This window comes from Trachemys scripta, chromosome 9, assembly GCF_013100865.1.
Source record: "Trachemys scripta elegans isolate TJP31775 chromosome 9, CAS_Tse_1.0, whole genome shotgun sequence".
Classification (NCBI taxonomy): Eukaryota; Metazoa; Chordata; order Testudines; family Emydidae; genus Trachemys; species Trachemys scripta.
The window spans coordinates 48,948,047-48,963,292 of record NC_048306.1 but is presented as its reverse complement, the minus strand read 5'-3'; the positions used below and the strand labels follow the sequence as shown (position 1 = coordinate 48,963,292).

Sequence of the window (15,246 nt, the reverse complement as noted above, 5' to 3'; positions counted from 1 at the left end):
CTGGCTGTACAGAGGTGAGAGATCACTGTGCAGCTCCCCCTGGGACACAGACTCAGCAGTGAGGCTGCACCCAATCCTGACACAGTGTAAAGACCGGGCCTGCCCCTCTGTGACAGGTTCACCAGGTGTGGGCAGGCAGGCTCAGCAAGGGAGGATCCAAGTATGGAGGGGCTTAGTGGGCAGCGGGGATCCAGGTGTGGGTTGAGAGGGTTCTGTGTGAGGCAATCTGAGTGCAGGCAGCTCAGTGGGGGATCTGGGTGCAGGGGGGATCTGGATGCACAGGGCTTGTTGAGGGATTCTGGGTGCAACAGTAATGGGACTCTGCAGGGATGTCCAGGTGAAGGTGGTTGGGGCTCAGCAGGGAGGGGCTGGGTATTGGGCTCAGTGGGAGGTCCAGATGCAGCTGGTTGGTGCTTGGTGGGGTGGGGATCTAGGTGTGGGTGGCTTGTCAGGGTGGTTCAGGTGCAGGGGGAATAGGGCTCATCGGGGGTGGGGGGGTTCTGAGTGGATGGGGGGGGGTGAGGTTTGGCTGGAGGGTCTGCATATGAGGGCAACTGGATGCACAGGGGTTGGGGGAGCAGCTCCCTGTACAGGGATCCCTGCAGCTGAGGAGCAATGGTTGCAGGAAGAAAGGGGGCTGGGGAGTTTGCAGAGCTTCCTTCAGCTGGGGGATAAATCCGGGGGTGGATCTGACCTGTCCCCAGAAGCCATGCAAGGGATGAGGAAGTCCCGCCCTCCCCAGCCCAGCCGGAGCTAGCAGTTGAGCCCGGTGCAGGGTAGGAGCCACCAGTCGGGTCTTTCACAGTCCCGCCTCTTGCCTCACAGTGACTTACCTCTCTGGCGGCTGCCCTGGGCCCCTTGAAACATACTGCTGGGGAGGGTCGCAGGATAACTGTTGTGGCTTCCATGTCAGAAAGTCATTTTTCTGCAGGGAAGCAAAGAAATCTGCGGGGGACATAAATTTTGTGCATGCACAGTGGTGCAGAATCCCCCACAGAAGTACCACATGCAGACACTGCTGGTGGTTCTTTGTTCTCACTGCCATTTCCAGTCCCTATACAGGCTCCCCAGAGTCTTCCCTGGTCCTAATGCTGCTTGCTTCTTTCATACAGGAGCCCTTTCTAATTAAATACCTTTTCATCTTAGCAACTTAAAGAATTTTACAAACATTGTTTCATCTTACTCCAGCTTTAGGTATTCTTTATTTTATAGTGAGCGAAACTGAGAGAAAGTTGAGAGAAATTAAGTGACTTGCCCTTTGTGATAGACAGGAATAGAATACAAAACTACTGATGCTTGGGTCCTCTTCTCTAATTTTGACTCCATATTTCCACAGCTCCCCTCTGGACATAGATAATAGAACTTTCCCCATAGTGGGATCCCCCGAACATGGGAATTTTTTGTCAACACAGTTCCTCGTGCTTTTCTGCACTGTTCCTCAGAACTGTTCACTATAGTAGGAAGGTGGTCATCTGGTAGCAATAGCATAACTCTCCCAAGTTTGAAGGCTTACTATGTTAAAAGCACTATTATACTACTGGCAACCAGGCTTGCTCATGAAGTGGGGTATGACCAGCAGTGACCCTGCAAACTGCATAGATATAAAAGCCCTTTCTGGAATTCTCTGATGTCCTTTTGTAATAGTACAAAACTTCAGAGAGCGTTTGCTCAACTCTAGGAAGAATTGGAGGAAGATTGCTATTTATCATGCATCATTTAGCTGATACACTTTTTTAGTATGGGAGCAAGGCATGGACCTTATACTCTCATCAGGAAGAGAGGCTCAACAGCTTTCATGTGTGTTGCCTTTGTCGAATTTTTGGAATTTCCTGGAGGGACAGAGTCACCAACATTGAAGTGCTCAAGTGGGCCAGTATACCCAGCCTGCAAACACTCCTCAAACAGAGACACCTTTGCTGGCTTGGGCATATGTGCCGAATGAATGATGGGCGCATCCCAAAGGATATTCTCTACGTCAAACTGGCAGCTGGAAAAAGACCCAAAGGATGCCCAAAATTGCTTTTCAAGGATGTGTACAAGCGAAACCTCAAAGAAATGGACATGGCTGTGGATAACTGTGAAGATCACACTCATAACTGCAGCCTTTGGAAACGAGCTTAACAAAGGTCTCCAGAGTTATGAGAAAAACAGCTTAGCAGAGGAGAAAAGAGCTCGCAGAAAGCAGAACCCAAAGGGTTGAAACACCACCTTTAAATGTGTCAGATGCAGCAAAGATTCTCTCTTGATTGGGTCTCTTCAGCCACAGTCACGGCTGCCATAAAAATCATTACCGAGGACAGTGGTGTTGGCACAGACTGTTTCCACACTGGCGACTTATCAGGCAGCAGTGGATTTGATGTGCCTTTCTGTTCCTGACTCTCCCCTTACTCAGGAACAGTCAACTATGGTAGCTTCCTTTTTCGGTGTCTTCAGCATCACCCAGACTGGTTGCAGACTTCTCATTATTGTCTGCATTATTGTCCATACCACATCATATCCCAAGGGCAGAGTTTGTGTGCTTCCTTCTCAGTACAAGGAGGTTAACCGGCACCCATACTATCTTTGGTACTGACAACGATTGCAGTGCTGTCTATATCTGGAGGTCCGGTACCAGCTTCGACTTCAGTACCAACATCTGTTTATGCACTGCATCCGAGTGCAATCACCCATCACTACTTGAAGTGCCAGCTCATGTGCTGCTGGTGGTTCCAGTGATGCCTATATATTGGGCTTTGGATGTGACTGGCTCCGCCTAGAATTGCTCCTCCATTACCTTCAGACTACTTGGAAAGTTCTTCAAGATCAAGTTTGGAGACCTCTCCCTCTTCTTCACCTTTGTATTACTGCTCTCAAAGCTTGTTGAGATATCCTGGGATATCGCTCCTGCACTATGGATAAAGACTCTTGGCCTAGTTCCTAATGGCCACCAATGCCATACTCCAATCCACAGTGGCCTCCTTGGAACCCCTGGGAGGTTCCTCAGTTTGTGAGGTCCTGATCCACAACTCAGTCCAGGACAGGGTCGCCTGTCCCCTGATCTCCCTGCCTGAGCTGTTTGTGATCCAGTCACAGACTGAGGGGCTCTCTGAGTTGGTTCAGCTTGAGCCCTTGTTACAGACACGTGTTGCCAGAGATTTCACTGGTTCTGCTAGTGTCCTCTTGCTTGTTACCAGATGACATTGCAGTGCCAGATTCTTCATCTCCGGTGCCTGAGGATCTTAAATCCTATCAAGATCTATTGAGACAAATGGCTTTGACGTGTATTCAGATTGAGTTTAAGGAGAAAATGCATAAGTCAGTGGATATTCATTCCTCAGCATGGGGAGGAGGTGACCAGCCCTCTGTGGAGAAAGAAGTGGTTCGGGACTATTTAGAAAAGCTGGACAAGCACAAATCCATGGGGCCGAATGTGCTGTATTGGAGGGTGCTAAAGGAGTTGGCAGATGTGATTGCAGAGCCGTTGGCCATTATCTTTGAAAACTCATGGCGATCGGGGGAGGTCCCGGATGACTGGAAAAAGGCTAATGTAGTGCCCATCTTTAAAAAAGGGAAGGAGGAGGATCCGGGGAACTACAGGCCAGTCAGCCTCACCTCAGTCCCTGGAAAACTCATGGAGCAGATCCTCAAGGAATCAATTCTGAAGCACTTAGAGGAGAGGAAAGTGATCTGGAACAGTCAGCATGGATTCACCAAGGGCAAGTTATGCCTGACTAACCTAATTGCCTTCTGTGACAAGATAACTGGCTCAGTGGATGAGGGGAGAGCAGTGGATGTGTTATTCCTTGACTTTAGCAAAACTTTTGATACGGTCTCCCCCAGTATTCTTGCCAGTAAGTTAAAAAAGTATGGATTGGATGAATGGACTATAAGGTGGATAGAAAGCTGGCCAGATCGTCGGACTCACCGAGTAGTGATCAATGGCTCCACGTCTAGTTGGTAGCCGGTATCAAGCAGAGTGCCCCAAGGGTCGGTCCTGGGGCCGGTTTTGTTCAATATCTTCACTAATGATCTGGAGGATGGCGTGGACTGCACTCTCAGCAAGTTTGCAGATGACTCTAAACTGGGAGGAGTGGTAGATATGCTGGAGGGTAGGGATAGGATACAGAGGGACCTAGACAAATTAGAGGATTGGGCCAAAAGAAACCTGATAAGGTTCAACAAGGACAAGTGCAAAGTCCTGCACTTAATACAGAAGAATCCCATGCACTGCTACAGATTAGGGACCGAATGGCTAGGCAGCAGTTCTATAGAAAGAGACCTAGGGGTTACAGTGGGCGAGAAGTTGGATACGAGTCGACAGTATGCCCTTGTTGCCAAAAAAGCTAACAGCATTTTGGGATGCATAAGTAGGGGCATTGCCAGCAGATCGAGGGACGTGATCATTCCCCTCTATTCGACATTGGTGAGGCCTCATCTGGAGTACTGTGTCCAGTTTTGGGCCCCACACTACAAGAAGGATGTGGAAAAATTAGAGAGAGTCCAGCGGAGGGCAACAAAAATGTTTAGGAGGCTGGAACACATGACTTATGAGGAGAGGCTGAGGGAACTGGGATTGTTTAGTCTCCAGAAGAGAAGAATGAGGGGGGATTTGATAGCTGCTTTCAACTACCTGAAAAGGGGTTTCAAAGAAGATGCTTCTAGACTGTTCCCAGTGGTTCCAGATGACAGAACAAGGAGTAATGGTCTCAAGTTGCTGTGGGGGAGGTTTAGGTTGGATATTATGAAAAACTTTTTCACTAAGGGGGTGGTGAAGCACTGGAGTGGGTTACCTAGGGAGGTGGTGGAATCTCCTTCCTTAGAGATTTTTAAGGTCAGGCTTGACAAAGCCCTGGCTGGGATGATTTAGTTGGGATTGGTCCTGCTTTGAGCAGGAGGTTGGACTATATGACCTCCCGAGGTCCCTTCCAACCCTGATATTCTATGATTAGCCACACAGTGCCACACTTACCCCATGCTCAGAATCAGTTAGCCAACCACCTCAGCAAAGTTTTCTTCCAGAATCATGAATGGTCCCTGAAGAACAAGGTGTTCAGAGATTGTGGTATTCAGCAATTGACCTGTTTTGCAACAAAGGACGAAAAGAAATGCAGTCAGTTTTGGTCTGGAGCAGGGCTCAGTCTGAGCTCTTTAACCAATGCCTTCCATGTGGGCTGAGGACTGGAGATGATGTATGCTTTCCCCCTGTTCCTGCTAATTCCTCAATTTATCCTCAAACTGAAGCTGGATCATGTCACATTGATACTGTCTTAGCCGAACTGGTGTGATGAGTGTTGGTTCTTGGACCTTTTTCTGTTCATCCTTCCAGACCTTTTCACCTCCTCCCAAACCTTCTGACACAATATCACAGTCAGATTTGGCATCCAGCGCTGGTCAGTCTACATCTCTTGGCAAGATCTCTTCCCAGATCTTGAACCAAGACGATTGCTGCATCCCGGCCTCCACCCAATGTCTGTCAAAACCTGGTGGTCCAAGAAGCTAGTAGGACTATAGCCTCAGCCTAGACACTACCCACTGGGAACCCTAATTGGAGGATCACCCAGCTCCACCAGTTGGTCCAACCACACTGTTTCAGGCCAAAGGAGGCACAGGAAGTCGGTCTGAGCAATAAGGTGACTTCCTGTTATGGCTGCATTGGACTCTGCTTGTGCCTGTCTCTTTCACCTGACCCTGTTCCTGATTCCTGCTCTGCTCCTGGCTCCTGCCTTACCTCTCTCTTCACATCTGTTCCCACCATGCTCCTGTTCTGTGCTTGATCCTTGTCTCCTCCAGTTCTTGCCTCACCTCCAATCAGTTACCAGTCCTGGCTTCAACCCCAGCCTCTGACTTGTGACCTTGACTCTGGCTTGCCCCTTGGCTCTGGTGATTGGAAGTTGACTCTGGTGCTGACCCTTGGCTTCATTCCCAACCCTGGACATCTGCTTCGCCCACTAGCCATGACTCCTGCTATGATTACTAGGCTGGACCACCTACATCCCATTCCATAACACATAGACGAGGAGGAAGAATAATGCTCAGAAGCAGTGTAGTAGAAAGCTCTCTGCTACAAGTACATATTTGGCCAAGTAGAAGTGTTTTTCAATTTGGTCTCTAGCTCGAGGAATCTGGCCAAGGCCAGCACTCATTCATGATTCCTTGGATTATATATTATCTGTTGCATTTTAAGTCCTCAGGTCTGTCTCTAAGTTCGTTCAGGGGTCCACTTAGTGGCTATCTCGGTATTCCACCAGCCAAGACAAAATTGACTTCCTTTGGATAACTGCCCTGTGGCTAGATTTTTTTTTTTTTAATTATTTTATTTTTTTTAAAGGTGGTGGTGGTGGTGATGATCTCTTCCTTCCTGATAAACAGCACTGTTGTGAGACCATAATTCAGTGCTGGCTGCCCTCACAGGACATCCATCTGAGCCCTTGACAACCTGTTCTCTGTCCATTCTTTCACAAAAGACAGGTTTTCTCATGGCAGGACCTCTGTACATACAGTTTTTCAAGAATAAGTTGGCCCTAAGGACACGTAAGAAATGTTTGTCTAAAGTGATTTCTGTTTCACCTTAACAAACTATGTACTCGCCTGTAGTTTTTCCTAAACAGCCCTTGAATACAGAGGAACAGCACCTTTAAAGATTGGATGTGAGATTGTTTGGCATTCTATTTGGAAAGGACTAAACCACTGTTCACCTTGGCTCTTTGTGTCTTATGCGGATTGGGTGAAGGGTCAGGTGGTTTCTGCGCAGACGATCTGCAGATGGATTACTTCTTGCATTACAGCAGCATATGGAGTAGCTCAGTCTATCCCTCCACAAAAACTGGTAGCTCATTTGACAAGGGCCCAAGCGGCTTCAGTCGCATTCCTCAGCGTTTCTACGTTGGACATGTGCAGAGCAGCTACCTGGTCTTCCGTGCAGCTATTGCGACTGCATCTAGATCAGATGCAAACTTTGGAAAGGCAGTCCTGTGGTCATTCTTTAGGTAGATGCTGAGCCCCACCTCCTTCAGTTACTGCTTGTAAATCACCTGAGTGGAATACACGTTTGCAACCACTCAAAGAAATAAAAACAGCTACTTACCTGTTCTGTAACTGTTGTTCTTTGAGATGTGAGTACAGATGTGTATTCCACGACCTACCCTCCATCTCCTCTGCATCGGAGTCTTTAGCCTTGGGATTCCAGTGGGAGAGATCTGATGAGGGTGAGGTTGGTGCTGCCTTTTTATAGGCATAGGAAGGTGACTGGGTCAAAGGGCATGGAATATATGTCTGCATCCACATCTCAAAGAACAACAGTTACAGTACAGGTAAGGAACCTTCTTTTGCATGTACAGCCTTAAATATACCCTTTGTGCATATGAATTCTGGTAGTCTGTGATTAATAACTCTTCCCCTGATTACAATAAAACATATAGTTAAAAAACAAATTCTACCACCTTGGCTAAGGTCCTTTGAACCTTCTGAAGGCTATTGTCACTTACACCTTTGGGCGGGTTCCCTCTGGGGTGCCACCTGCAACTGAGGTACCACTGAGCCCTCCTGACCTACCAGCCTGGGCTCCCTATCACACTGTGCTGCTGTGATAAGTTGCCAAGCTCTCCAAGCTTGCTCTTTCACCAGCATACACATAGGTAGGGACATACCGAGCTGCAGTACTTACAGGCTGCTGTGATCAGCTCTGCATGGGGAGGTTACAGCTAAGGAACGGCCCAGCTGCTCAAAAGCACACCACCCTTTGGAGTCTAAACTCAAAATTATACTGCCTTGTACTGGCCAGAGATCTGTACAGCGTAAGCTCATGAAATTCACCCCCTCCTTCAATGTGGAGAGGAAATATGCAACAGCTTTCTGCTCCAAGTTATAACTCCCACACACTGTTTTTGCTTTATTACAAACCACATTTATTAACTACAGAAAGATAGATTTTAAGTGATTATAAGGGATAGCAAATAGATCAAAGCAGATTACCTAGCAAATAAACAAAAACGCAGTGTACTAACGAAGTAGCAAATTCTCACCCTAAATTATTATTTAAACCAGCTGCAGGCTCTTAAGGGGCAAGCTGCACTTGCTTGAACCTTAAAACCCCAGGTACTGCATTCATAGGTTAGAAAGCCCTCTAGCCTAGGTCCAGCACTCCCCCCCCCCCCCCCCCAGTTCAGTACATTTTACTATACAGTTGGCTGTGCACATGGGCAGCCTTACTTAGTGGCACACTTAATGTGTACTGCAAAATGTGCTGATCCTTATGCAGTTGTCGAGCACTTTCAGTCAAATCAGAGCCAAGTTCCAAAGACAGTTCTCCATGATGGCTATTTCCATGCTGAATTGTTTTTTATCCTCCGTGGTTTGTTAGTGTTGTCCAAAACAGTCATAAGAATTGTTTATAATGACGAAAAATTGCATTTTGAAGTTAAAATGGAGACGGTAATTAATGGCAGTTGCTATTACACTAACATTGAATGTGTTGAAAACTCAGACTATTCAGCCTTTAATTTTTACCAGTCTGGATATTGCTTCATTGCACACCATTGTTCACAGAATATGCTTGCACTCTCAATACTGCCCTATTCCCTAGATAGAAGGGGGCGGTGGGAACCAGAAGCATATGTTGTGTTGGCTCCACTTAAAGGATTGACTCATACTTATCTTCCCATTTTCCATGTCTTTTTCCTTCTTTCACTCTTTTGGGTTCAAACAGGCAAAGAAAACAGTGTTAATGTTTTCATAGTAGCATTTCCTGTGGATGCCTGTTTTGAGGGCAGTAATGTACAATAAATAGCTCAGTTTCACACTCTGCAGGTAACATTTGTTCTATGCAGGAACACAGCACTGCTTTTCATCTATGGCTGTCAGATTTTGTTGCCTAGAAAATGTAGGGTTACCATCCATCCGGGTTTCCCCGGACATGTCCGGCTTTTTTAGCTTTAAATGGCTGTCCGGGGGGGGATTTCTAATAAGGTAGAAATGTCCGGGATTTCCCCCCTTTCCCTCATGCAGAGTGCGGTGTGGCTGATTGAACGGCTGTGCCTGATTGAAAGCCGCTCGCAGCCACTGGGGCCTCTAGCAGCCAGAGTCCCTCCCCCTCCCCCTCTCCCCCTGCAGAGCAGCGCCTTATTTGTTTGGCTGCACATGGAGCCCGCAGCTCTCCCTCGGCCTGGTGGGGGGGGGCAGGCAAGGGACAGGGAACAGGGAGGGTTAGATTGGTCGGGGGCTGTGGGGGGTGCTGTCGGGAGAAGGGGGTGTAGAGAGCGGTTGGGGCAGTCAGGACAGGGAGCAGGGAGACTTAAATGGGGGTGGAGTCATGGGGGCAGTTAGGGTGGGGGGGACAGGTACGGGGTAGGGGGATTCTGAGGGGGGGGCAGGAAGTGGGAGGGGGCGGGGCTAGGGCAGCACCCCGTGTCCTCTTTTTTGATTTTTGAAATATGGTAACCCTAGAAAATGTCTATTGCCTGCCAAGTGGCTTGAGGTGTAAGGACAGGGCTGGCCTTAAAATGTTCAGGGAGGTGTGAGCAGCAAACTTAACTGATTTTTAAATAAAAGAGGATGTAGAAGAATTTCCTTTTTCTCTCCTGTTTTTGAAAAGTGGCATTTGTTTTCCTATTATCCTTTCCCCCCTGCCCCCTTTCTGTTTGCTATCTTGTTACTTCCTTCTTGCACCCCTTTTAACTATCTCCTGTATTCCTTTCTCTCCACAGTCCACTTTTCCACACATGGTGGTTCTACACATGGTTTTTCCTTTCCCCTCCTCTCCTGAAATGGGCATTCATCCACCCTTCCTGACACATTGCTGCTGTTTGACTGGTTGAGCTGGATAGCTCTTCTTCCTCACACATTTTTCCCCCTCTTCTCCTCTTCAAAAAAACCCCAATGTTGCCATTCTAGGGAGAGAAGCAAAGGAGCTAATGAGGGCAGTTTACAAAGAAATATATAGTTTGAGAAAAAGAAAAAGATTAAATTGTAGGTAAAATATGATGAACTCAATATGGTCCTGTTCAAGTAACATAGAAGAGTCACTTGTTTCACAGAGGATCATTTAACTCTTTCTAGTGGTAACTACCAATAAACAACTAAGGGGCTTCTACCTTTTGGATATTTTAGGATTCTCTTGCAGGTGCCATTTTGTCTTAATGTGTAGTCCAAAATCCAGCTTGTTTGCATTAATATGCTAATATCTATTTCTCTTCTGTTAAAGTATTCATTAGCTAGGGACCATTTGGTTTAATAGTGTCCAGCATTGCAGTCATGGGAGCTATAGAAATGTGTACATAATACAACTCCTTTATTACCTAACATCTCACTCAATGCCCTTTTGTCCATGATTGCAAACTTGACTATTTCAAAGAAAAAGTTCTCTACTTGATTCTGATGCAAATCAATACTTTTCTGCCTTTTTCTTCAGGCTCTTGTGAAGCATGTCCAGTCAAAAGGATACCCTAATGAACGTTTTGAACTTCTCACCAACTTCCCTCGAAGGAAGCTTTCTCACCTGGACTATGACATCACATTGCAGGAGGCTGGCCTGTGCCCTCAAGAGACTGTCTTTGTGCAGGAAAGGAATTAGCACAATGGCCTGAGCTCTCCCAGCCTCCCTCCCCTCCTTCTCTTTGCCTGTGATACCAACGCACTAAATATGCAGCTGGGCTCATGGGATCACCGAGCTGAAATCAGGCAGGCAGGCATTTGCCACATCTCCCTCTTCTTCCTTTCTCCTAGTCTTGTGACCAAATGAAAATGCTAAGATATGAGCTTTCCCAGTTTTGGGCTTGGAAAAATCATGCTCTAATTGTGGAGGAACATGCCTCCTACAACTGCACATCACTTTCTCAGAATAAAAGGGTAGTCTGTGCATCCAACATGCTGGGGTTAGGGATGGCCATAACAAACAGATATTTCTCACCGCTACCCCTAAAAAAAAAATCTATTTTGTTAATATATTTTATTTTTATTGAGAAATACCATGTGACTAGGCACTGAGTTGTCTCCCTACACAGAGAAATTGTAATTTGCAGTAGAGTTTTTCTTGGTTTTGGTTTTCTACACAAAAGTCTTCATTAACCTTACAGCCATGTGAGGATCCCTTTTCATGTCCTTTGCAGAATACTGATTTGCTGGAAGGATGTGGTGTGAGCTATGTTTAACAATTCAGACTGGGCTTGGTAGATTACACATGCATATTTTTCCCTCTTTTCCTGCTGATGAGGTGACATCTTGTTTTAAGTGAGGGTTGACCTGCCAGGGGATTTGGCAAATATTTAGCATGCCTGATATGGGAATTGGATGCTTGGTCTGGAGCTGAAACCTCCTGTTTTCATAGTTAAAACTTACCTCCAGAATCTATTCTCTTATTCCAAAATGTGGCCTCTTTGTTGTCAGGACTTTATTGGTGGTGGGATATTGTAAGAATCTCAAACTTTCTGTAAAACTTTTGCCATCGTACAACTTAAAAACTAATTTGATTCTTTGTTTCCTAGGTAATTCACTTTCTTGGGGCAATAGGGCTTTCACAAAGCAGTCAGGCTATAAGATAAGAAAAGTAGGTTCTAGTGCTGAGATTCCTTTTATTATAAATTATATATATAAAAAAAACCCTGTCATCCCACTAATTTAGAATGATCATTTTATTGGCTCACATCATCAGGGTGACTTGAACTCTCTGGGCTATTTGAGAGCCTGTTATCCCACTTCCCAATTGGAACTGCAGTGAAATATATAGAATTGTATCTGTAACAAAAGTTTTATAAGTCGTGTAAAGCAACAGTAACTAACTTGTGTCAGTATGATTTGGGCTTTATATCTCTCAAAGCTATAAAAACTGTCAGTGTAACCCATACATACATTATGACTAAGGAATCAGTTAACCAAACATACAATGCAACGTACAGCTTTTTGCACCATGTACTCTTTGTCCCCAGATACTTTACCCTGAGTCTGAGCCCAACTGTGTTCAAGGATTTACAGAAGACTGCACTGAGACAAAACCATTTCATTGCTAACTCATCCTTTTACAGACACCAGTTCTGATGCAGGGTGTTCTTTTGTAACTGATAGTTTGTGTTAGCATATTCTGCATTTGTGGCGGAAAACAAGCTGCTTCACGTTGGACATAAAAATATAGGGTTAACTTGAGAATCCGACAAAACTGGCAGTTTGTATAGTGTGAAAGATTAGCCCCGCCCCCCAATGCCAATGGGCTTCATTGTGTTTGTCAGGAAATCTTATTTCCTGGCACCAGTGTCAAAGAAAAGAATTAATGCTGGCAATAACTATTTCCAAGCCAGAAAAGAACCCTCTTAGTGGATGGCTAGGGATATAATGTGGGTTAAAACTTTTCAAGATACTTTGCCTTTAATTTCACTCCAGGCTGCATTCCTACATTAAAGGATGTTACATGGGAAATCATGGCAATGACCCAGTTTATTCCTTATGGGTCTTTGCAAGCTAACTGTCCTTTGCCCTTAAAACTGAGAGTTCTTATATGTAATTATATATAAGTATATTTATATAATGCTTTATGAATGGATGATTTGACTAAAAGCACTCACATTGCTACCACTTTTTGAGTTCTGCTCCAGGATACAAAAGCCAGTTCTGATCTCCATTCCCTGTCCAGTAGTTGAGTCACATCAGAGGTGACATGTTGAGACTCTAAAGTGCTAACTGATCATTGCCACATTGTTCTCAAAGGGGATTATTCCTCCACTATACTGACCTGAGAAAGAGAACTGCAACAATCAAAGAGAAAGGGAGTGCACTGGCGGTTGTGGGTGAAGGGAAAATGGTGCTTCTTAAATGGAGGATCCTCTGAACCACAAAATACACAATTCCTACTTGGCTGTGTAGGGAGAGGTGTAGTGGTAGTCTGTATAATTTAGTTCTAAATGCTTTCCTGGGCTTCCAAGGGCTAATTGAAATTAACTCTGACACTTGTGTGCATGAATCTGTTTGCACCTTCCCAACTGGTGAATGTCTGAAGAATGAGTTTTAAGAACACCAAGATTCAGTATCTAGCATTTCTCCATGGGGTATTCCTTGTCCACTAAATTGATTAAGGCTGCAAGTTTCTGTGGCTCTCCCTCATGTCCCTTTATGTACATGGGAGCGAGGGCCTTAGCAGTCCCACTAACTCTTGTGTTAAATTATTTTTGGTTGGGGGGTGGGGGAGGGATGCTGATTGTTCAAAGTAATTTTCTGATTGGGTAGTTGGTCCTTTTTGACATCATGCACTCTGTTATGATTTCCCTGAATAATTCTGTACACACTTTACATTGAATGGATGGAGGAGAACTTCTCTTCCCAAACCCCATTCTTAATTAAATGTTGACTTTAGCTGCAAGACAGCCAAAAGCCATAAAAGCGCCTTTTTATTTTCTCTCCCTGCTCAGTTGCAAGGAGCTGGACTCTCTTATACTGGCCATCTTACATTAAAAATCTGAATTTGGAGTCCTGAACCAGCTTTTAATTCAGCTTTAAGTTATGTTAAAAGCTGCCCACCCACCTCTCAAGCAGTCTGGTCTGGCAGGGAAGCAACAATTATACTTTGAAAAGAAGCCATTCATGCTTTTTAGTGGTGGAGGTATGAAAAGAAAATCTACCTCTTATCCAGTCTGGCAGTGGTGCTCAGCCCTAGATTTTTAGCATAATGTAAGCTGAATTGGGAGCCTGCAGTTTGCTCCCAGTTCGTTTTTAGGCAAATGACAATGTTAAAAAGAGTCCAGATGTTGGACAGGGAGGGAGGTGAGGGATTTCACTTGTCAACTGCCTTTTCCTTCTACTCCATCCCCTGGCCCAACTGTATTTTAACTACTGCGTGATGAATTTCTATACACTTTCATATTCCTCCAGTGATCACTAAACTGCCCTTTAATCTCCCAAACTTATTTTCATGATTTTAAGCAAGTTGAAAGTAGCCATTGGCGAGAAACGGATGAAGAAAGGCAGCTCAGCTCACTGAGTTGGAGATCTGAAGAGACAAGATGTCAAAACTCCAGGGAACCTTAAAGGAAGGAAAATATAACAATAAATATATCCATAAAATACTATTTTTTCTTGTGCTGTGAACAATAGTAGAAAGGTATTTGGTGGATTAAACCCCATTCCCCAAAGAAACTGGCTTCTAATGTTTTTTGGTTTGGGTTTTTTTAAGGACGCTCACAGTGGCATGGGTCCTTAAATTTAAGTATCAGTAGCCGAGATGGTGATCGCTTATTGTACCAGTGCACACCCATTGAGAATTTTTCCTCTTAGAAAAGCGAGCTAGCTGCCTGACTTACATACGCAGAAGGTTCAAATATATGAAATACTTCCTCCACTATGGCTATTTCCAGTTACTTCATTTAACACTATGAGTAGGTCCTGGCAATTGTGGACTGAATAGCTGACTGGTCATGGACTAAAACATGATCTTTGTGCCAGGCACTCATAGCTTGTCTCTTCCCAAGAAGCGGTTAGTGCTTGTTCTGGTTGGGTCCTTTATCTTTCAGTTCTCTGCATCTCTGCCAAAGTCCCAAGTTCCCCCATATACACATCTGTCTTTTTAAGACCCCCATTGCAAACATCAACTACACAGTATGGCTAAAGCATTGTAGTTCGGACTCTCAAGAGTCAGTCATAACTGTAATCGGCCAGAGAGGCTCCTGTTAAGAGAAATCTTCTCTCCTCAGTCTGAACCTTAATGCATTGCCTCTGACAGTCCTAGTCTTTGAAGGCTAGAGGAGTGAGACAGGGAATCTAACCTGGGATCTACATAGAACAAAGCATTGACTGGCAGGAATGTAAGCTGGCCTGGTCAGAGGTTTTTTTGTATTGCCACAGAAGGTGCCGTGTAAACAAAAACTTTGTCAAATTGTTTCATGACACTGAGGCTGAGATGCACATTACTTTGGAGTGGGCTGGGGAAAGGTCTCATATTGCAAGGGAAGGTGGTGATCTAAGGGGCTAGCAAAACAAATGTTTGGAAGTGGACTTGATGTGTAGCTTGATGCAGGACCCTTAACCTAAATGACTGGGTTGTTTGGTCTCACTAATGAGTGCTACTTTGTTGGGTTGGTCATGAGGAGTACTAGAGAATAGAGATGTTTATAGAATGGGAGTCCGTATCTTAGGCAGATATGGGAGGGAATAGCCATCTCCATCCTCTCAGATTAATATTTCAAACTCTTATGTTTTGAGTTGTAGTTCCTTTTTTTTTTTTAAACAAAAAAGGAGCAATTTGCCCCACAAATTGTTTAGTTTTGCTCTCCAACTCTGTTAATGCCTTGAAAA

At 45.1% G+C, this 15,246-nt stretch overlaps 1 protein-coding gene across 2 annotated transcripts in view; it reads left to right on the top strand.

Annotated features, from left to right (window-relative positions):
* The window catches only part of UBXN7 (UBX domain protein 7), a 43,957-nt gene extending 32,080 nt beyond the window's left edge, over positions 1 to 11,877 (top strand). For both annotated transcript variants that reach the window (XM_034780884.1, XM_034780885.1), the window contains exon 11: positions 10,385 to 11,877. In XM_034780884.1, coding sequence (XP_034636775.1) covers positions 10,385 to 10,546 — 162 coding nt within the window. In that variant the 3' untranslated portion in view covers positions 10,547 to 11,877. The remainder of the gene's footprint in view (positions 1 to 10,384) is intronic.
* Positions 11,878 to 15,246: the final 3,369 nt, after the last annotated feature.